Below are 22227 nucleotides of genomic sequence, written 5' to 3'. Positions count from 1 at the left end.
AAGGAAAAATACACGCTGAAAGACACGAAAAACAAACGGATCGAGTATATCCGGGTTAAAGGTAGTAATTTTCTAACGTTGCTCGGGTTTGATTCACAATCTATTTCCGCGTTGCTATCGTATTAGCATCAAGCTACCTGGTCTCTGAAAAGTAGTTAACTCTAATTAATCACGACTTTTCAACACAGACGTCTATTCGACAAAAGGAGATACAGCTTCAAGGTCTCCGGGCAGAAAGTGTAAGATGGAAGCGAGTGGTTATTTTTTTTGTTTTGCTTTGTTTCTTACGTTTTCTGTTTTGTGCTCTTCTGGTTTACCCAATAGCTAGCTTGCTAGTTTCTGTTCTGTTTAATGGGTGGCTAACGTGTTAGCTCCCAGCAGCGCATCACAGCCACAGGGTGTTTTATTATTGGATATAATATATATGCATATATAATTATTGGATGGTTAGGCTTTGCAAAGTTTGGCGCTTAGGACACACTCTGCCAGAAGTTTTCTGTTAGCCTGTTATTAGCTTAGACCTTTAAGTTTACTAGCATAAGTGTCAGCCTGGGCAGAAATAGTGACACTGAGCCGCTGTTTCTAACGCGAATCTGCGTTTTTATGGTGTCAGTGAAACATAAAAATGTACAGATGTAGAGGACACGGATGTCAAAAATGAAACGCGAGGTTCTCACGGTGTCTTTTGTGGAGTCAAATGAGTCTAATCTACATTTAAGCTAGCAGTCAGTAGAAGTTAAATACAGTGACACAACACTTTCTGGATGCCCTGACAGGTGTTGGGGAATATTCAGTAATATTTTAGCCTGAGGACTGTAAACGTGTAATTGGTATTTTAAGCAGCTCATATTCTCTATTTATCAGGCACTAAAGTTTTGTTGTTGTTTTACCATATGTAATACATGTTTACATCATTAAGCTATGTTTTTTTTTTCTTCACTTGTATACACTCACTGGACATTTATTTAGGTACACCGGGCTAGTTGGACTCCCTTTTGCCTTCAAGACTGCCTAAAATCTTTATGGCATAGACTCAACAAGGTATTGGAAATACTTCTCAGATATTATTGGTCCATATTGACATGACTGAAATTGTCAGCTGCACATCCATGATGCAAGTCTTCCACCACATCCCAAAAGCATTCTATTGGAGATCTGTGACTGTGGAGGCCATTTGAGTACGGTGAACTCATGTTCAAGAAACCAATATGAGATAATTAGAAGTTTGTGACACAGTGCGTTATCCTGGTAGAGCAGGTACACTGATGGGCATGCTCAGTGACAGCACTGAGGAAGACTGTGGTGTTTAAACAATGATCAAATTTTATCAAGGGTCCTAAATGTGCCAAGGAAAAATCTGCCACACCATTAGACTACCACCAGCAAGAGGCGTTGCTGCAAGGCATGAAGCATCAATGCTTTATTCCCCACTATCAAGAATCATCGGACCAGGCAATGTTTTTCCAGTATTCTGTTGTCCAATTTTGTTGCGCTTGTTTAAATTCAAGCCTCAGTTTCCTATTCTTAGCTGACAGGAGTGGTAAATGTGTGGTCTTCTACTGCTGTAGTCCTTCTGCTTCAAGGTGTTGTGAATCCAGAAATGCTCTACTGCACTATAACCTTTGTGGTTTTTTTTGTTTTTGTTTTTTGAGTTCCCGTTGCCTTCATTTATGAAACAGTCTGGTCCTTCTCCTCTGACCTCTGACACAGAGAACTGCTGCTCACTGGATATCTTCTCTTTTTTAAATCATTCTCTGGTAACCCCCAGTTGAGGTTGTGTGGGAATTTTCCACACAGGAGGAAAATCCCAGTAGATCACCAATATCTGAAATAGTCACACCAGCCTGTTTGACACCAGTAACCATGCTATGTTCAGAGTCACTTAAATCCCCTTTCTTCCACATTCTGATGGTCTGAGTTGCTGCCATGTTATTGGCTGATTAGTGTCAACAAGCAGTTTAACAGGTGTACCTGAAAAGGTGTCCGGTGACTGTATATCATTCCTACTATTCCCAGTGTGGCAAAATCCCTGAAGTTGGCTAACTTCTGGAAAAATACTGCAGTGTGTGCTGTACACTATGTTAAGGATCCAGGCAGCAGAACAGCCTACAGTGCTGCAGTAAAATGCGTAGTTGCAGTGTGAAATTTGCCACACTTATGACACAGACGCTGTAGTGTTCGAGTCATGCAGCTGAGTCACACTCGGTGAGGCTTCACATGAGAAATGCTCAGCTGGAATATGGCAAGCTGAAGAACAGCAGCTCCTCCATGAAGAAGTGCAGAGATGTGGGACAAGAGCAGGGCCTCAACCCCAGTAACAGTTTCACTGTTCATAGCCTGTGAGCTTAGATTAGCTTATGGATTGCTGTAGTTTCTGTTTGCTTTTGTTATTAGACCGAGTTAGACGAGCTGTCGCCATGCTGTTGAATTTCTGTGATCTGGAAAGAAAGTTTCCCAGTTTTTATGTGGTTGCCTGGTGTTTTACAGGGTGTCAGGTCTGGTTCAGTCTGGTTGAACAGTTAATGCACAGAGTAAAGAGGCCGAAAATTGAAGACAAAACAGAAGACGGCGAGGTAAGGTAGGTGAAGCTATCTGACTGTCATTTGGTTTGAATTTTCAGCTCAATCAAATCATTTTTTAACAATTTTCACAGGTTTAATGAACAAAAAGTTTAGAAAAGCTTAAAGCTAGTGTTAAGATTAACATGTTCATCATTAGAATAGAAGTATTTTCTGACGAATTTAATTAGCTTTGTAGATATTTGATCATAGACTGAAGTATCTCACAAGCTAAAATACTGACCTGCTGGTGGGGTAAATGGACCAGTAAACACCAAAGTCTTTAACATCGGTGCTGAATTTCATGCCAATTAATTAGCAGCATTTGTTGACTTCAAAAGATCTCTTAGAGTAGTGGTCCCTAACCCCCGGGCCACGGACCGGTAGCGGTCCGTGAGTCATTTGGTACCAGGCCGCGAGAGTGAGACTCGGGTGTGAAATGTATGGTTTTCAGGGTTTTTATCGGTTTTTAGCGTTATTTTGTTATTGGTTTTTTTTCGTTAACTCGGTTTTCCTGGGTCTTTTCACGTGTGTTATGAATAAATCGTATTTTTTTTGGTACTGGTACTAGTTTTATTTTGTTGTATTTATCCGCGACACCTTAAAGGCCGGTCCGTGAAAATATTGTCGGGCACAAACCGGTCCGTGGCGCAAAAAAGGTTGGGGACTGCTGTCTTAGAGGATTGATTTCAACTGGTTAAACCATGGGTGTCAAACATAAGGCGTGGGGGCTAAAATCGGCCTGGCAAAGCGATCCAGTCCAGCCCCCTGGATAGCTTTGGAAGACGTGAAGCAGTCCGTAGTTGTTTAACTTTACTGTAGGTTTTGCAGCTGATTAGGACTTTCCCCATTCATGTAATCATCATCACCCAAGTATCACACAGGCTGCTTGGACTTATATAATTTGGGTTGTAAAATTACAAAATTATTCATATCATTCAGGAGAAGTTGGGAAGCATACATGATAAAATCTAGGAGGAGCCAAATTTTCTGTCTGTGTTCAGGCAGCGGTGCCTTGTGAGTGTTTTATTCCACCATGATTTCCCAAATAACCCCGATACGCTCATCTTCTCTTCTTCTCCTGAATTTTGTCTCTAGTACAAGCGGTAGCAGAGTTATGGTCGTTTAAAGAACGGGCCCGTAGAAATTACATTTATTTGTCTTACATTAAGATATTTCAGGGATTAAATGCTTAGTTTAATATCTTTAGACTAACAGAAAGGGGAGTTTTAGTGATCTGGCCCACTTACGATCAAAGGTAAGTTGAATTTCACATCTGTGGTTTAGAGCGTTTCATATATTTAGAAGCCTAATGGTTTTGTTTTATTTGTGGGCTGAGCGTAGGCAGATCACGCTAATCTGTATAAATGTCTGTCGACAGTGTGAGAGCAGCACTGGCAGGCATGACCGGGGTGGACGAGCTCTCAGACAGCACAGAGGTGGTGGAGATGGAGGACGTGAGTTCCACCCAGTTCCAGGTGGAGAAACATTCGTGGGATGGCCTGCGGAAGATCATCCACAACAGCCGCAAAAACACCGGCGTGGTTATCAACAAGGCACCGCACGACTTCCAGTTCATCCAGAAAGACGAGAGCAGCCCGCACTCTCACCGCATCTACTACCTTGGTGAGCGGCGGTAACTGAAACCCGAGGTCTGACACATGAATGGCTGAAAAAACATGTCATTTTCCACAAGCGGTGTAAGAAGCCCGAGCTCACAGAGGCATTTTTTAGCGGCCGTGACTTGTTGGCTTGCAGATTCAGTGGCTTCCGTTCAGTCTCTTTGAAAGGTAGCACACGTCTGTGAAAAATCTGTGGATGCAGCTGGTGAGTCAGAGCTGCCAGCCTGCACCTGTTTTCGAGTTCATTTGATTTCCACAGAGCTGCACTGGCTTTAGTGTGTGCTGGAAAAAAATGTGGAACAACATTTTGCATTGTGGACATATTTCTGCTTTTTTTTTCCCCCTCATCTTGCAGCTGTAGCACACAGGATTCCTGTAAAATGGCTGCTAGTTTTTGTTGCTCTGAGTTTTACATTTTGATACCTGGCTATAGTAAGCTGTGTAATGTTGACTAATTTAGTCAGCTATAACTGCTAACCATAACTGATGGTTTGGTTGTTTTGTCAACCAGTCAGACCTTAACAGTTACCGCCTGGTCTGAATGCTCTTTTTATATTTAGACCTTCACTGTGACCAGAAGTGTGTGGTAGATGTTGATCTCATGCCTGTTTTTTATCTTTGTGATGTATTTATGCTTCATTGGCCATCATCCTTTAATTGCTGTTTGCCTCCCCTGACTGTCATTTAGCTGAAGTTACATAGTTTTGCTGTAGAGTCTTCCCAAACTGATTTAATAGATTTGTTGTTCAGTCTCAAATATAGCTAGCCGCGCAAAAAACAAACCAAAAACACCTACCTCATGCTTTTAAAATAACTTCTTACACAAGTATTTATTCTTTCCTTTCTGTGAACTGCATAGTTGGATTATTAGAACATTTTATAGCACACAAATGTGTTGTCTGTGTCAAACATCTGTGATGACAAACATCAGCTGCCATTTCTCTTTTTTTTTATGCAGCCACAAGACAGCTGCACACAAAAAGCTAACTGTACACTTACATGGACAAACCTTTTTGAAGAGTGATCATGTAAGACAAGACAGTAAGGGTCTTGTCATTAGTTGTTGCTATTATTATCCTGTCTCCCTCCCCTCACCTCCAACCTGTCGCAGCAGATGGCGGACCCTCCCTAGCTTTGCAATGCTGGAGGTTTCTTCACTGTTTTAAGGGTGTTTTTCCTCCCCACTGTCGCCAAGTGCTTGCTTAAAGGGGTCATCTGATTGTTGGGGTGTTCTCTGTATTGTTGTAGGGTCTTTACCTTACAACATAAAGCACTTTGAGGTGACTGTTGTTGTGATTTGGTGCTATATAAATAAAACTGAATTGAATTCAGTCTTAAACCTGTCTCTGTTTAAGACCTTACTGCAGGATTTTGACTGTAAGCTGGTGACGTGTACATGAACACACTGATTAGATGGGAGACAACACAATCAGGTCTAAAACCCCATGGAAACCCCTGATTATGGACTTTGAGTTTTCTTTTATTATATTTTTGGAGCTTTCTAGCCTTTATTTTGAAGGGACAGTAGAGAGAAAACGGGAAAGAGGCACAGGGGAAGACGTGCTGTGAATGGCCTCAGGGCAGAATTGAACCTGGGCCTTTGCATTAGCCCTGTGGTACAAGGGTTGCCCCCTCATCTTGGCACTCTGTACGGTATGTTCCTCAGTAAGAAGCTTGTGTAAGCCAACACTACTGCTGCGAATGCCGGTCGAACCAGAGCGCGCCTACAACAAGACCAGCTAGCCTTGCTTGGTCTGATGCCTTCTGTGGTATGTTTCCTCACAGGAATGCCTTACGCCAGCAGGGAAAATGCGTTACTCTACTCAGACATTCCCAAGAAGATCCGCAAAGATGCCCTGTTGGTTTTGTCTTGGAAACCAATGCTGGATCACTTTCAGGTGAGGAAGAATTTTTAGTCCTCATCTTTCTGTCCAGTCGGATGTTTTGACATTCGTTTCAGACGTGTTTTTGTGTATCGTCATATGAACAGTGCATTTATTTAATAACGTTGGCATTCTTTAACAAAATATAAAACACTGTTGAGCAGAATGTTGAGCACTGTTGAGCAGAGTAGAAGGTGCAAAAGAGCCAAAAGGTAATGTCCCCAAATGAGGATGCAGGGTCGCAGGAGGTTAAAGGGGCTTACTGTTTTTTTGCCCTTTATTTACAGTGATGATTTTAAAGTTTGTATTTGGTAAAACGTTTAAGAATTACAGGTGAATTTATATAAAAATATTTCTTGAAAGTTGAGAGCAAAGACTGTCTGACCTCATAAACACCATTAACTTGCATAAAACTTTACATATGTGAATGCATGGAAGCTCCATGTCGGGCTCAAGTCAAGCACCAACCAGGTGAATCCGCTGGGTTTGACCGTGCACCTTCTCAGTTAGCAGCGAATGCAGCCAGAAAGCAGAGGGATGGTCACTGGTGTCACAGGGCCAACTACAACTGAGGGATTGTGCAGCAGAATTTACATTTGATTAAAAAAAATGGTCATAATATAATGAATGAGTCTGACTACAGCTGTATGTTGTTGTTGTCAGCTGAGGGAATGCTGGATGAAACGGTCTCTTTATCAGACGGCGTCTGGTCTGAGAGGCTGTGTAAAGGACCTGTGAAATATTAATGTGATGTGTTTTTAATTTCCCCTGAATAAAACTATAGACCTGGAAATGTGTTTGATATTTCCCCTTTAGGACTATTTAATTATTTAGAGGTTTATTGTGAGCCATTTCCTAAATAATTGCACCTCTCCTTATGGAGCTTAAAACTGCTGTTGTAAATCTTCTCCTGAAGACAAATTAACTCGAACACTCAGGTCACATGAGACCACATGATTGATGTTAATTGCTATCCAGCTGGTCTGCACTGATTTCACAAACAAAGCTTGCTCCTGCTGAAGCGAGAGAACAGCTTTTATTTCCTGGTCCACAGAGATGCTCTCTGTAATTTAGGAATTTGGTCATGTTTTGTTTGTTTGTTTTTGTTTTTCCACGCCATGAACGAACTGTTTTTGACCTTGACTTTGGTCGCCCTCACCGTCACGTTGTGCATTCTCTTGTCACTCCTGACCTCAGGCCAGCCCTCACCACGGAGGCTTCTCTCGGGAAGAAGAGCTGCTGCGAGAGAGGAAGCGTTTGGGGGTGTCTGGCATCACCTCCTATGACTACCACCGACCCAGCGGCCTCTTCCTGTTCCAGGCCAACAGCAGCCTGTACTACTGCCGTGATGGTGGGAACAGCAGCTTCATTGTGAGTTAAAGGCCAGTTAAGTAAGACTCTCACTGCTGCAGAGCACAGGCTGAAAATTACAGACCCGATGAGGCTAGTTGGGAAGGACATCTGATTTTTGTGCATCACTAAATATAAAACGTTGCAGTCTCGCTTCACTCCACGTATCTTGGAAGTTTTCTCCATCCCCCTCAACCCTGCAAAGCATCAGCAGGGATCAGAATAAATCCATGATAATAGACAGATCGATACTTTACTTTGCCCCAAGCGGAAATTCAAATATCCAGCATCTTTATTTAAAAAAAAAAAAATCCCTCTGGCCAAAAATACAAAATCATCTAATTAAATAATGTTAGTAATAGTGATAAAAATACAATATAAACAGGAAAAAAGTCCTATTCCAGTGGGGACAAGTTGAGATGTGCCCATCTCCACCACAGTCTTAAGTAAGTCCAACCTCCGTCTTTACCCCCGACACACAGCAGCATAAAAGAAAGCACTGGCCACCACAGTGTGATTAAAATATATGCAGCATCTCCTCACACACACCAAATGACCTCAGCTGCCGCAGGAAGAAGAGGCGGCTCTGCATCTTATAATTAATGTTTTGTTTTTCTTTTTCTTTTTTTTCCCCCAGACTTCTCCGATGAATCCCACAGAGATTACGAGCCAGAATTCAGGCACACGTATGGACCCCAAGATCTGCCCCGGTGACCCCAGCTTCATCGGGTTCATCAACAACAATGACATTTGGGTGACTAGTATTGAGACAGGGGAAGAGAAGAGACTCACCTTCTGCCACAAAGGTGTGAACTGTGACTGTAACATTTATCAAGTTCCCTTCAACTTTTTCCTTTCTTGTAGTTGAAATGGTTTCCCTTAAACCAACTAAATAGACTCAAAAGCATCTGTAATTCATCCTTTTCTCTCTTTCTTTGTTTATGGTATGTTTGGGGCTGTGAGACAGTAGTTTATATTAGTTATTAAATCAAGTCATTGTTAGTTGTGGTGCATGAAGCCAGTGATGGCACCAGATATTTACAGAAGCATAACAGCGGCTGTTCAAGTCAGCCACAGCACCGTAAACTTAAACTGGAGGTCAAACCCTGGCAGGGATGGCACAGGTTGCTTAATGTAAGCTCACTCTCGTGTTTCGTCTCTCGCGTGTTTTTATTGTAGGTATCGATAACCCCAAAGAGGATCCTAAATCTGCCGGCGTAGCCACTTTTGTCACCCAGGAAGAGTTTGATCGCTTCACTGGATACTGGTGGTGTCCGGCTGCTCGTGAAGGTGAGTACATTGATTTTGTAGTTATCATTCATTAGAAAATGACTCACGATATTTATTAATACAGTTTTTGTGAGACCAGTCGCTTCTTCGTGAAATCATTTCTACAAGCTTTCATGTTCGGTTTCTTCCAAAGACCTTTAAATAATCCTCACAGCTGCTTACTTTTCTGGCTGTTCTCATTGGTTTAGAGGCAGACGGCGGGAAAACTCTACAGGTTCTCTATGAAGAGGTGGATGAGTCTGAGGTAGAGATCATCCACGTCCCGTCTCCGGCTCTGGAAGAGCGCAAGACAGATGTGTACAGATACCCACATGCAGGTATCAGATCAGCAGAAACCTACACAAAAGTTCTACATATAGTCCTACATGGCTTAACTCCTAATGCTGGGTGTAGTTTGTGTTTATACATGTGCTCATGTAAAATGTTTGCTTATATTTTGGTACATAAATCAGCTTACTTTCTTTTTCAGGCAGCAAAAATCCTGATATCACCCTCAAAATAGCAGAAATACGAACAGACAGTCAAGGCAGAGTAAGTGCTCATTCAGAGTTCAGTGAGTTTCCCCCCCCACAGTGAACGCAGCACTGATGTGAGCTGGTCTGATTGGTGTTTTTCTCTCTTCAGATTGTCAGCACACAGGAAAAGGAGCTACCTGTTCCCTTCAACAGCCTGTTCCCACGTGCAGAGTACATTACCAGAGCCGGATGGACCAAAGACGGCCGATAGTAAGCCAGAAAATAATCAATAGTTAAAAACAGGAAGCCCAGAAGTAAACTTGTCAGTATAGGGCACATGTTCTCGTTGCATCACAGCTCTCCTGTGTTTGTGTGTCAGCGCGTGGGCGGTGATGATGGACCGACGGCAGCAGAATCTCCAGCTGGTCCTGCTGCCTCCTGAACTCTTCATCCCAGCGCATCAGGACGAAGCCAAAAGACGGGAGAGCCTGGAGGCCCTCGGAGACTCGGTCCACCCTTTCATCATTTACCAAGAGACCAGCGGCATCTGGATCAATGTGAGCACCAGCAGCACGTCTTTAGCGAGCCTGGTTGTTTCTCAGATTAGTTTCCCCTCATGTTTCAATCAGCCCGAGTGGCACAGAGGCAGATGTTTGCTGTGAAGTTTACAATTAAGGCTTGATTACTTTAAATATAATCCTACTCTGGACTTGGATCGAAAACATTTTGTTTGTCTTTCCTACACAGGTCCATGACATCTTCCATCCTTTCATCCAAACCAGTGATGACGAGATCACTTTCATCACAGTAAACGAGTCCAAAACTGGCTTCTGCCACCTGTATAAGATCACCTCAGTGTTACAGCGGGGCAGCCATCACTGGGCCAAAGGCTACACGCACTCTGAAGGTAACACCATGTGCAGACACACACTAACTCATCTGTACTGTTCATGCAGAACATCTTTGACATGGTTTTAAGTGAGATTTATTTATTTTATGAACAATTCGGTATTCCTGGGATGTTTCTGGGTTTGTAACGTAGTTTTACTGTGCTGTTCTTACTGTGCCACTCACACGACCTATGTGACACATTTGCTCCTCTGTCATCACATACTTTTGTAATTTCTTACTCAGTTGTATATAGCATTTCTATTCTATTGTATATATTATTCTATTTTATTCTATTGTATATAGTATTTTATTTTATTTTATTGCATTCCAGTGTTTTCTAATTTCTGGTACATAACTTGCACTTTTGCTGTAACGAAACAAATTTCCCACCTGTGGGACTAATAAAGGTCATCTTATCTTATCTTATCTTATCAGATGATTTCAAGTGTCCAGTCAAAGAGGAGGTGATGGTGACCAGTGGGGAATGGGAGGTGCTGGCCAATCATGGCGCAAAGGTAAAGCCCAACCCCTGTACATGGGTTCCCACATTCACAGCAGCCACTTAAAACTATAGTTTTATACAAAATAACTTCTCCTGAGTACATAGAGTAGAGGTAGGCGATGTAGTGTCACTATTATATATTAATGTGATATATATTCAATGATATAGAGCAGGGGTGCCCAATCCCAGTCCTCGAGAGCTACTGTCCTGCAGCTTTTAGATGCAGCCCTACTCCAACACAGCTGAATCAAATGGTTTGATTGCCTCTTCAGCATGCCATCAAGTTTGGCAAATGCCTGATAACAAGCCATTCATTTGATTCAGGTGTGTCGGAACAAGGATCCATCTAAAAGCTGCAGGACGGTATCTCTGGAGGACTAGGATTGGGCACCCCTGATATAGAGATTGACAGACCACGTGACTTTCGCGCATTGCATGCCGGGAACCCGTGGCAAAACAATCCAAGTACCGCATCAAACGCAAGCATTTGCAGCACCGCAAAACGTTCATTCTCCCGTTCCAATACCTTCTTGGTTTTTCTTTGCCCCCCAAAAAAGGAATGTACAAAACGAAGGAGAATAATGCCGGACCGTACAAAGACAGACTCGACGAAAAGGCAAAGAAAAGATACGAGGAAAAAATCAAAGGAGTGAAAGGGTCAGACCCTTACGAGCACACAGAGTGGACAAAAAACGTTAGCGTGCTGCCCAACTGTCACCACGCTCAGATTTATAATTATACGGTTCTTGGAGTGAGTACATACACATACACAAGCCCGGGTACAGTTTACCGACGGATGGGTACAGGACCTTGAAATGCACCGCGTAGAACGAAAGACCATCGTACGAACAAAGGTAAGTTTACCTCACAAATCGTCGTCATAAATACACATTCGTTAACCGTTTATTAATAGGACCTTTGAGCTCAACGGTAATTAATTAGTAGTGGAAATAATTTCTGGTAGGCATTACAGAAATGTAGCAGTGACAATAATATTGTATGCTGTAATCGTACTGGGCAATTAGTGATACAAAAAAACCTGTTTTATCCTGTGAATAAAAGTATACGTTTTTGTCAATGTACCGTGGTAATAACAGAAGCGAAACGCAATATTCTGTCAGGACAATTCACTATTTATGCACAATAAACAAAGGAGCATAGCGCGACAATTTCTGTTCAGCGCCAGACTTGCTTGTAACCCATATCACCAATTATGTTATGAAAAATGACGTATTAACTACTACAAAACACTGACCTTTGTGGGAATGCTTGGAGCAGACTGGGAAGTTACATTTGGTCTTTGAATGGCTGCAATCCAGGCCATCCGTCGCCTCTTTGTTACTTCGGAAACATGGCTCGAACAATTTCTCTTCAACGACGTAAACCGATAACAACCGATCTCTTTACCCGTCGGCTTCCTGTGGCTGTCATGCGACCGGCTATTGCAGTTAATAATATAACAGCTTCTTGCCATTTTTTGTGTTTCTTTTTATCGCTGTGTAACTGATTTCAATTGAAAGCCTGGGTGCGCTAGTACCTCTTGCCACGGGTTCCCAGAATCCTTTGCGGTTTTACCCCTGAATGACGTCACATTTTCAATCTCTATAGAATAAAAATACTGAAGGTTTTATTGGCGCTCGCAGGCAGGAGGATTTGTAAGTGTAAGTAAATGAAAGGCATTTTCCTTCTTTTACAATGAGCTGCTGTCGTTGACGACACACAACCTAATTTGCCAGCAGCATTAGTATAACAGTAGTGACACAGTATACGTCAAATGTAAGTAGTCAGTTAATGAAGCGCTGTGAGCGGAGTTGGTCGCCTTTATGTTTTGTTGCTCCTGTAACTCTTGTGTCGCATCTTCTTCTTCTACTGCTGCTGCTCTCTGCTCTGTTTTGGGGTTGCCAGAGTGGATCATCTTCCTCCATCTCATCCTATCCCCAGCATTCCTCCCTCACACCACTGATACAACAAACCTCTGTCTGTCTGTTCTTCCTCTTTTCCTCCAGCCTGGCAGCTCCATATTCAGCACACATACAAAGCCATCCCAGCCTTGCCTCTCACACTTGTCTCCAAAATCACCCCCTGATCGAGCTGAGCCGATTTACTCATTTCTAATCTTGTCCATCCTGGTCACTCCGAACACAAATCCTCTTGTCGTCTTGTCAGCGGCACCGTCTCCAAACCTCGTAAACCTTCCCTTTCACTCTTGCTCTTCCTTCTGTCACCTCGACACTCGGGCCTGCTCCACCCTGCCTGTGCTCTCTTCCTCACCTCTCTTGTACTGTTGCATCAGCACGTGTCTGAATATGAGAATAATATTTCTACATTTTGCTTAAAAAAGACGACTAATAACACACAGACTCACAGAAGATGCAGATTAGAACAACCTAATAAAGGAGATACTTACTGTTTGGTGTCATAGCTCAGCTGTCTTTTTGTTTGTGTGTAAACAAAATGTCCCAACAGTGTTTTTGTTTTTGCTTTTTTCTTGTTTGTGCAGCGTTCATCCAGCCCTCAGATTTGGGTGGATGAGGCAGCCAAGCTGGTTTACTTTCAGGGAACCAAAGACTCTCCTCTGGAGCATCACCTCTACGTGGTGAGCTACGACTCGCCGGGTGAAATCGTCCGACTCACCAAACCTGGCTTCTCCCACAGCTGCTCTGTGAGCCAGGTACCTGAATACACACTCGTGTACCTCGCCAAATCTCCTCTGACCTTTCTACACCTGTCACCTTATTTTACTTTTTTAAAATCTAAGAGTACAAGCAGTTACTGTCTCATCGTTCCTTTTTCGCTGTTTCCTGTAGAAATTTTCACAAATTATTTCCTGTTTTATCATTTAAGTAGCTCTCTTATGTGAGCCAGGCTTGGACAGTATTCAATAGTTTAATACACATGAGAGAACCTGACCCAATGCAGTAAACTTCACATTCAGATATGTGTTTGAAGTGTTTGTGTACACCTTGGTGATGCTTTCTAACTCTGCCTCATCTGTTTTCTTTCACACAGACCTTTGACATGTTTATCAGCCATTACAGCAGCCTGACCACTGCGCCGTGTGTCCACATTTACAAGCTGAATGGCTCAGACAGCGACCCTCTGCACAAAGAGCCCCAGTTTTGGGCGAGCATGATGGAATCTTCTGGTACTGAATTCCCCTTAAAATCAAACAGATTTTTACACTTTTATCAGATGGTTTGACGCCCTTGTCTCCCTGTTTGTTTAGTTTTCCTGTTCTGCTCATTAAAGATGGACAACAACTTAAAGATTTTGTTTTGGGTTTTTTTGTCGTCTCCAGCTTTCCCACTTGACGGCACACCTCCAGAGATCTTTAGCTTCACAGGCAAGTCGGGTTTCGAGCTGTACGGCATGCTGTACAAACCGGAGAAGCTAGTCCCCGGGAGGAAGCACCCCACCGTCGTCTTTGTCTATGGTGGTCCTCAGGTTCGCTCTCCCACTCCCCACCCTATTCATAGGGCCAGATTTACTTAATGAGTCAAAATGATGTGTGAGTGCAGTTAGCCTGTTGCAGATGCTAGTAAATCAGTTTGCACGCTTCATTTATATGACCTGATCCTTAATTTCTTTTCAACGTTAACAAAGGAACTCCACAAAAATGCGCACAACGTATCCAGAAAGTATTCACAGCACTTCATTTGTTCCACATTTTGTCATGTCACAGTGACATAAACATTAGTTTATTTTCTTCCAGGTGCAGTTAGTGAACAATTCTTATAAAGGGGTGAAGTACCTGCGGCTGAGCACGCTGGCCTCTTTGGGCTACGTTGTGCTTGTTATCGATGGGCGGGGCTCCTGCCAGCGAGGCCTCAAGTTTGAAGGAGCTGTGAAGGACAGAATGGTAAATGTCACGAGACGAACATGTACGGGTTAAAGATGGAGATGCTCTCTCCTAACTCTCCTAGGTTTCCTAAAATTCAGGAACACATTAGCCTCTTTTCTTTGTTTTCTTCTGTAGAAACAAAGCAGCCAAGTTCAAACTTTTCTCCTCTGTCCAGGGTCAGGTGGAGATTGAAGACCAGGTGGAGGGTTTGCACTACATCGCAGACAAGTACAAGTTTGTAGACTTGAGTCGCGTCGCCATCCACGGCTGGTCGTACGGCGGCTTCCTGTCCCTCATGGGCCTCATCCACAGACCCGACGTCTTTAAGGTGAAAAAACATTTACTGCCAGATTTAGATCAGCCAACAAGCCGAAAACTAGAAGTTTGATGTGTCAGTTCAGTTTTTCCTCTTTGCTCCGGGAAACAGAAATACCCATTAAAAAAATCTAAACACACATTTGTAATACTCTCTTTGTTGTTTAAATAAAAAATAGGTCTCCATCACCTGATAAATGACTCTTTGAAACCTTAGGAGTAAATTATTTGTTCCATCAGATACATTTACCGTATCTTTTCTAAGGATGTGAGCATTACAAAAATAGAAAAAGCTGTATGGATTTTGATAATCCTGGTGCTTTAGGCAGTTTCTATAATTACATTTCATGCAGAGTGATTGCCGCCTCTGTTAGAGAACAGACCTGGAACTTCACTTTCAGTGAAAGGCAGAAATGATGACGCCGTCTCCTGTGTGATCTCTTTGTTGGTTAGGTTGCTATCGCGGGCGCTCCGGTGACGTTGTGGATGGCCTATGACACCGGCTACACGGAGCGATATTTGGACACCCCCGAAAAAAACCAGAGGGGATACGAAGCTTGTTCTGTCGCTCTGCATGTTGACAAGCTTCCCAATGAGTGAGAAACAGTTACTGCTTTAGTGCATTTATGACACATTATTATTCAGGTATTGCATGTTGCTGCATCCATCAGGCAGCTGAGACTATAATGCAGTATTACCTCTGGCAGTACTATATTATACTTTGACTTATTCATAAAATTCTGTATGAAGCAGCACAGGAAGAAACTAAGCTCTTTGGTGTTTGTTTTCTCCGAGTGGTGCAACACATCAGGGTTTTTTTATATGCCCTCTTTGTGATTAATACAGGCCCAACAGGTTGCTGATCCTGCATGGATTCTTAGACGAGAACGTGCACTTTTTCCACACTAACTTCCTCGTGTCTCAACTCATCCGAGCAGGGAAACCGTACAGCTTGCAGGTATGGCCGCTGACTGATGTCTCGCGGGGTTCAAACTTGCGCACTGTTTAACCATGAGACCAGCACGTTTGAAGAAGCAGCAGCTTTGAAACGAACGCTTGTTTGTGGTTTCTATTTTTTCCAGGTTTACCCCAACGAGCGACACAGCATCAGATGTCCAGAGTCCGGAGAGCATTATGAGATTACACTGCTGCACTTCCTCCAGCAGAACCTCTGATAAGCCTTTTGACGCAGCAACCTTCCCTCCTCGCTTCCTGTCCTTCCTCCCCTTGTCTCCTCTTTCACATTCCTCCATTTGTCCAACTCCGCGTCGCCTCCTAGATTTTCATAATCTGTTGAATGCAAGCTATGCCAAATCTCATCACACCTTGACAGCTGTCTGTCTTAAAGGCGCTTCAGCATTTTAGCATCAATAAATCATTACAGGGATCATATGCAGATGTCAGTACGATGGGCAGGTACTGCCTGGCACTGAGGAGACCTCTTGTAGCCTTTGGGCTGATGGAGGCTTTGGGGAGAGAACCGATCGGTTGCTTTGAGCCACAAAACAAGCAGGGGGCGCTATTCGCCAGAAAGAACTGTAGCTTTCTGAGTTTGTAGTCACAGTGGAGCAAGAGAGTGTGACAGTAATGATGATTGATGCTGAACATGCTGCACCAACACAATCAATTCATCAGCAATGCAAAAAGTGCATAAATGGACCTGCAGTGCCCAGTTTTTGAACCTGGTTTGTCTGGTTTTTTTTTTTTTCTTTTTGGTGCCATTTTTTTTTAAAGTTCTGCTTTTCTGGGTATCAACTGACAGAGATATCACTTTCCCCCCCTGTGAATAAACACTGATGTGAAGCTATTAAATGTAAAGCTCTGAAAGAGCAAACAAAACAGCGCTTAACCCTCCTTGTCACACACTTTGTAGTCTTTTTGTGCTTTGAGATTTCTTTCTCATGTGCTGTCAGAGATGATTTTTATGTGGCATGCCAAGCCAAATGCCACATTTTTATTGTGTATTAATAAAATTTATACTTTTATTGTTATCTAATCATTCATAATGGGAATGGTTAGCGACCTGTCGCTGCTTCCCTCAGTCACGTGCTTTAACTTTTCTCGGGAGCTTCTTTTTCTTCTGCTGCTGAGGACTTTTGCACAGTACATGTTTGCCTTGGTGCCGACAAGCTGACCTGCATGATGTTTGGCAGAGCCGTTGGCAATCTGAGGTGCCTTGCAAGAGTTTAAGAGCGCCCGCTCACATCACCCATATCAGGGAACCTGTTAGAGTACCTCAAGTGTCTGATGAACATCTGTAAGATGAGCTGCCATGACATGGTATCTGTACATGGTTAAATGTACCCTCAGATATTGAAGAAATAAACAGTGAACAATCTTTTCCAAACTCTTCTCACCGGATTAAATGTGTTTTTAAAGGCGTTTTGTTGATCGTTTAGTCCAAAATTGAATTTATAGAATATACTCGTGTAAAAATCTCGGTTTAAAAACAGCTCCAGCACTCACCACTTAAAGTGCTGCTGAAATAATTTTTGCTGACTGTGAGTGATTACGAGATCTGCCCAGCTTTCATCAGGTACATGGGCAGAACCTCAACACTCCCACAGTTACACAGACACAGGAGCTGCCTCAGTCATCCTATTATACTGTGATCAGTGTGGCTAACAGCTGTCAACTCATATCCACACCTACTTTAGGACTGTTGCTTTCAACCAGAGCACCACCTTGGCACGCCATAGCACCATTTTAACCATATTGTATTTTAAAAAAAAGTTGTCACACAAAGCAGAGTGAATATTATTTAAGGCAGTTCATTATTAAACTTAGGAGGCAATTATTAAAATGGACTAAAAACACTTAACACGGTAACTTAAACAGTGCATTGGGTATTTTCAGTAAACTGAATTTAAATGTGTTCATGAAGACCTAATGCAGGACAGCTTCATTATTACAGAGCTGCAGAGTGATTTAGATTATTTTACAATTCTGTAATAATTAGATAATACTCTGATAAGAAAAATAAACCTTTAAAAGTTCATTGTTCAGTCCCCCAGGTGACAGGATTGTCAATATTAACTCTCTGGCCACTTTATTAGGGACACCTATTACTGCAAATATCTAATCAGTCAATCACATGGCATCAACCTAATCCATTTAGGCATGTAGGCATGGTCAAGGCGACCCAGTGATGTTCAAAGTGAGCATCAGAACGGTGACTTTAAGTGATTTTGCACATGGTTGTTGGTGCTTGGTCTGAGTATTACTCGACCTTCTCCGGGGTTTACAGAAAATGGCCTGAAAAGGAGCAAAATATCGAGTGAGCAGCAGTTCTCTGGGTGAAAATATCTTGTTGATTTGATATCAGAGGTAAGAGGAGAATAGTCAGACTGCTGCGAGCTGATATGAAGGCAACAGTGACTCCAGATAAAAAACTGGACAACAAAGGATTGCTGAAATGTTGCCCGGTCTGACATTTGGGTGGTGGTCACAATTCGCACTAAACAGCATGAAAACATGGATCCATCCCAGCTTGTATCAGCGGTTCAGGCTGCTGCTGTAATGGTGAGGGGAATATTCTCCCTTAGTATCAACTGGGCTCTGTTTAAACACCACAGCCTACCTGAGTCTTGTTTCCGATCATGTCCCTTTATGACCACACTGCTTCCAGCAGGATAACACACCGTGACACAAAGCTAAGGTCATCGTAAACTGGTTTCTTGATCATGACACTAAATATGCTGTACTCAAATAACCTCAACAGTCACCAGATCTCATTCCAATCCCACATCTGTTGCGATGTTGCTGAACTGGAAATTTACACCATGGATGTGCAACAAACAAGCAGTAACTGTGTGATGCTGCCAGGTCAACATGGACCAAATCTCTAAGGAATGGTTTCAGCAGCTTGTTAAATTTGAGCCGTTCTGAAGGAAAACTGGTGTCCAACCTGCTTCTAGCAAAGTGTAAAGTGGCCACTTCTTTGCTCCCACCTCTAGGTGGCATCAAAACTTGTGTAGCTCTCATGATTTCCAATCGTTTGGCCTCAACTCATTTTGGCTTCAACTTCACTTTTATAGTCGGGTTTAAATGCAGTTTAATAGCTGCTCATTTGTGGAGCCAAGTTCTCTGCATATAGACCCACACAATGACAGAAATGAATGCCTCATAAGTGAATAATTCTATTTGTTTATCACACTGAAATATAAAATAAACAAAGAGCAAAGTCTAGACTGTCTTCCTGGAGTCACGTCATTCAGTCTCTGCAACCACAAACAAAGAGCCAGGACGTCCTGGTAAGGTAAACTTAAAAGTTTTATTTCCATCCGCTTCATATAAAATATTCAAAGTTTTGTACAAATCCATAAAATAAGAAACTGCACATTATTTAAGTACAAAACAAAACAAATGGATAAATCCCTTACAAAGGGAATAAAGTTACACCCGTCAATATGACTGAACATGTCCAATGAGACAATGAGTTATAGCATGGCATAGCATCCATGTGTCTGGCCCTGCAGTGAATCAGCAGAGAGCAATGATGTGCGTGTAAACACTCAGTCTGGTTTCAGTCCTTCAGTAGTTCAGTGTTTAAGTTAAAGTCATTCTCTCTTTAGCGCTCTGCTTTAATGGTTCGGGGATGGCGGTGTCATTTTTAGATGACCGGCGTTCAGATAGTTGCTCTCTCGCTCTGCGGCCGTGGAGAAGGATGCCGCCTGCTTCTTGAGCTGCTCCCTCCTGCTCCTCCTGTCTCTGCTGGCTCGCTGCCCGCGTAGGAGGAGATCATCACCCTCTCCGGTCAAACCTGAGAGGAACAGAAGAGTGATGAGTTTGAGGCTGCACTTTGCATTTCTGCTCACAGTTTGGTGTTCATTATTAATCTTTGGGAAACTTTCTCTGCCCTGGAAATAAAAGTATGTGCAGTCAACGTGTTTTTAAAGCTGCTGCCCTCCTTTTCCCTGATCTTTGGACTGTGCTCGCACAGATCTGCCAACGAGTCAGCGCTATAAACTCAGGCGCAAAGGTGAACCTCTTATGTCACTTGTTATGATTCATGTATAGTTCATGCGTGTCTGCGCTCACGGCTGCCAGTTTTGTAAAAAGAGACTTGATGTCTGAAAGTGCTCTGATGGTCTAAACTCTACTGAAAGCAGCACACACACACGCACAGCTTTAAACTTCAATCAGCACAAATCTTACCTGATTCTGTGTGGATCTGCTGAGCCTCGCCCCTCAGTGCCATCTCTTCGTGTTTCCTCCTGTGCGCCTTTACTCTCTTATGCGAAATCTGCAGGACACAGAAACTTCTCGTTAAAGTTTGTTTGCTTTAACGTCTCAGGTGCTGGGGAACACGTCGATTCGTGGATGTGGTGCGGCTCACCTTGTTCTGCAGTGCTTGTAGTTGCAGACTCTGCTTCTCCAGTTTGTCTTGCTGCAGCTTGAGTTTCTCCTCCAGCTGGTCCACGCGTTTGTTCTGAGCCAGCAGCAGCTGGAGACAACAGGGAGAAACATCATCAGCTTTATGTCACGTACAACATCCACCTGTCTGGGATGGGAGGTGCTTAAATTTGGAATGAACTATTATTTAAAGAGAGAACTCTTAGTGGCTGCCGCTAAAAGGTTTAAAGGGGCTATTCAGGTCAATTAAAATGGGCGTGCACTGCTTTCATGTGTCTACCTGGTTAAAGAGCAGCCACAAAAGCCCTCTTTCCCCCCTCTCACCTGGATCACTGGGACTCCTGAGTGACCGCTGTCGTTGCTGTCCAGCATCCTCTCTGTAAGCGCTCCCTGCAGCCATTCCATCCTGGAGTTTAAATCCACTGTCTGCTTCTTCACCTCCTCAGTCAGCTCCGCCAGCCTCTGACTCTCCTCTGGTCCCTCGCTTCTGGCCTTCAGAGCTTCGTCTTGCTCCTGCTGCTTCCTCTCCAGCTCGGCCACCGTGCCGTTGAAGGCCTTTAGTTTGGCGTTGATGTCGCCCATCTGAGCTTTGGTCTTGTCCACGTGCTCCTTGAGCCCCAGGCCGAGCTGGAGGAGGCCATGGGCCACCACGTTTACATCGTCCCACGAGGCCTGTTTCTCCCGGCCCCTCCTGTCAGTGGGGAAACCGACTGCTGCGTGCACCAAAATGGTCGCGAGGAGGATGAGAAGTTGAGGCATCTTCATCTTTGTAGGTCCGATCTGGTGTCAGTGCTGTGTCTGAAGTCTGTCTCCGTCTGTTGTGTGTGCTGCTCACTGAGAGGCACTGAGGCTTTTTATAGCTCTGGTAGGAGAGGAGGAGGAAGGGGGGGGGCGGGGAAAGTGAGCAACATGATGCAATGAGGGCCTGAATTTCTGGTTATACACTCACTGATGCAGAAACATGACATATTTACAGTATTAGTTTTGAAACTTAGTTTAGTCTTTTTATGCTGATGATGTCAAATTTTTTGTTCTTTTTCCCACTCTGTTGGTTTCATTTGCTACAAAAACACTTCCCACTGTTCTCACTGCTGATTCATTTACAAATCAACCTTTTGTTTTATTATTTCTATAATATCTGAATAAATGCAGATAATTTCCAACAGCTCAGGGCTATAAAATTTTCCCTTGAAATGACCCCAAAACCCACATGACATCTTAAAAAAGTCCTTTAGAAGTCTTTAAAGTCACTATTTTCACATCTGATTTGCTTTCAAGCCGTCCCTAAAACAGTTTCACCCAAAAACCAATGATTCTTTTTGGATTTTTTCACGTTTAAGACTAAAGCCCTGATAGCTGAATGATCTCAGCGGGTGAAGACAACCAGTTGCTGAATCAGGAATGCTGGTGAACAACAGAGGCTGAGGAGTCACTGTGAGAAGTAGGGGAAAGTTCAAGCCTTCGGGCCCTTTTACACACTCGTTCCTGACAACAGAAACCCCGCTCACGCACTCACGCAGACATGAGGAACGTGATGCTGATGTCCTGCCAGGCGCTCAGACTCACACACGTACGTGTCAGCGGGTCACGGCTCCTGTTTCACATTTAATCACACATTAGGCTCAGATACTGTACTTCTCTCAAACCGCTAAGCAGCCATCCGAGGAATATGATGAAATGCACATGTCCAAATGTTTCTATATCCACTGTATGTTAAGGTATTACTGGATGAGAGTAAACTTGGGAGGTTTCATGCTGCGGGGAAGAGAAAGGCTGGAAAATGTAAGGAGTATTGTAGAGGGATAAGAGAGTCAGCCAACAACAAACAACTAAATGTTTGTGTTTAACTAAAAGGTCAGTGTGGTTAATGTTTGACTGGAGTCACTAAGTAACAATATGTTGTTATGGTGGAAAATAAATACTGAAAAAAATTCCTTTACTTGCAAGTAAAAGTGAAAGAAACCCTCGCTCTGACTCAGAAGAGCAAACTTGCATTTCTACTGGACATTTTGTCCAGTCATAAAAAAGACGCGTTTCTCCTTCAGCCTCTTTTAAACCCTTAAAATTGTTGTTTATCCACATGTGTCATTATGCAGAGGTGCACTTCTCATACCAGCAGGATTTGAGTTTTTACATGATGAACCTCTGCAGGGAGCAGGGTACTT

At 43.2% G+C, this 22227-nt stretch overlaps 2 protein-coding genes across 4 annotated transcripts; one reads left to right on the top strand and one right to left on the bottom strand.

The window, feature by feature from the left end:
* Nucleotides 1-120: 120 nt before the first annotated feature.
* Nucleotides 121-17045, top strand: LOC134643446 (dipeptidyl peptidase 9-like). 3 transcript variants are annotated; one of them, XM_063495810.1, is made up of 22 exons: nucleotides 121-239; nucleotides 970-1041; nucleotides 2488-2578; nucleotides 3940-4184; nucleotides 5966-6078; nucleotides 7261-7434; nucleotides 8051-8219; nucleotides 8593-8703; nucleotides 8892-9020; nucleotides 9173-9234; nucleotides 9328-9428; nucleotides 9538-9715; nucleotides 9906-10065; nucleotides 10485-10564; nucleotides 13052-13222; nucleotides 13561-13696; nucleotides 13850-13995; nucleotides 14264-14410; nucleotides 14568-14720; nucleotides 15161-15303; nucleotides 15554-15665; nucleotides 15790-17045. In XM_063495810.1, the coding sequence occupies exons 3-22, from the start codon at nucleotides 2523-2525 to the stop codon at nucleotides 15880-15882; spliced, it is 2679 nt and encodes an 892-aa protein (XP_063351880.1). In that variant the 5' UTR covers nucleotides 121-239; nucleotides 970-1041; nucleotides 2488-2522; the 3' UTR covers nucleotides 15883-17045. The 3 variants fall into 3 exon arrangements, with proteins under 3 accessions (XP_063351880.1, XP_063351879.1, XP_063351878.1); XM_063495809.1 differs by lacking the exon at nucleotides 970-1041; XM_063495808.1 differs by lacking the exons at nucleotides 121-239; nucleotides 970-1041 and adding an exon at nucleotides 2147-2314.
* A 1947-nt stretch (nucleotides 17046-18992) lies between these two features.
* Nucleotides 18993-20874, bottom strand: LOC134643337 (angiopoietin-related protein 4-like). Its single transcript, XM_063495654.1, has 4 exons — nucleotides 20387-20874; nucleotides 20046-20153; nucleotides 19865-19952; nucleotides 18993-19469 (listed from the first exon to the last, which is right to left on the bottom strand). The coding sequence occupies exons 1-4, from the start codon at nucleotides 20825-20827 to the stop codon at nucleotides 19291-19293; spliced, it is 816 nt and encodes a 271-aa protein (XP_063351724.1). The 5' UTR covers nucleotides 20828-20874; the 3' UTR covers nucleotides 18993-19290.
* Nucleotides 20875-22227: the final 1353 nt, after the last annotated feature.

The sequence above is a fragment of the Pelmatolapia mariae genome, linkage group LG15 (assembly GCF_036321145.2).
Source record: "Pelmatolapia mariae isolate MD_Pm_ZW linkage group LG15, Pm_UMD_F_2, whole genome shotgun sequence".
In the NCBI taxonomy this organism is placed as follows: Eukaryota; Metazoa; Chordata; class Actinopteri; order Cichliformes; family Cichlidae; genus Pelmatolapia; species Pelmatolapia mariae.
Note: the sequence above shows the minus strand (reverse complement) of the source record. Positions and strands in the feature narration are given on the sequence as shown.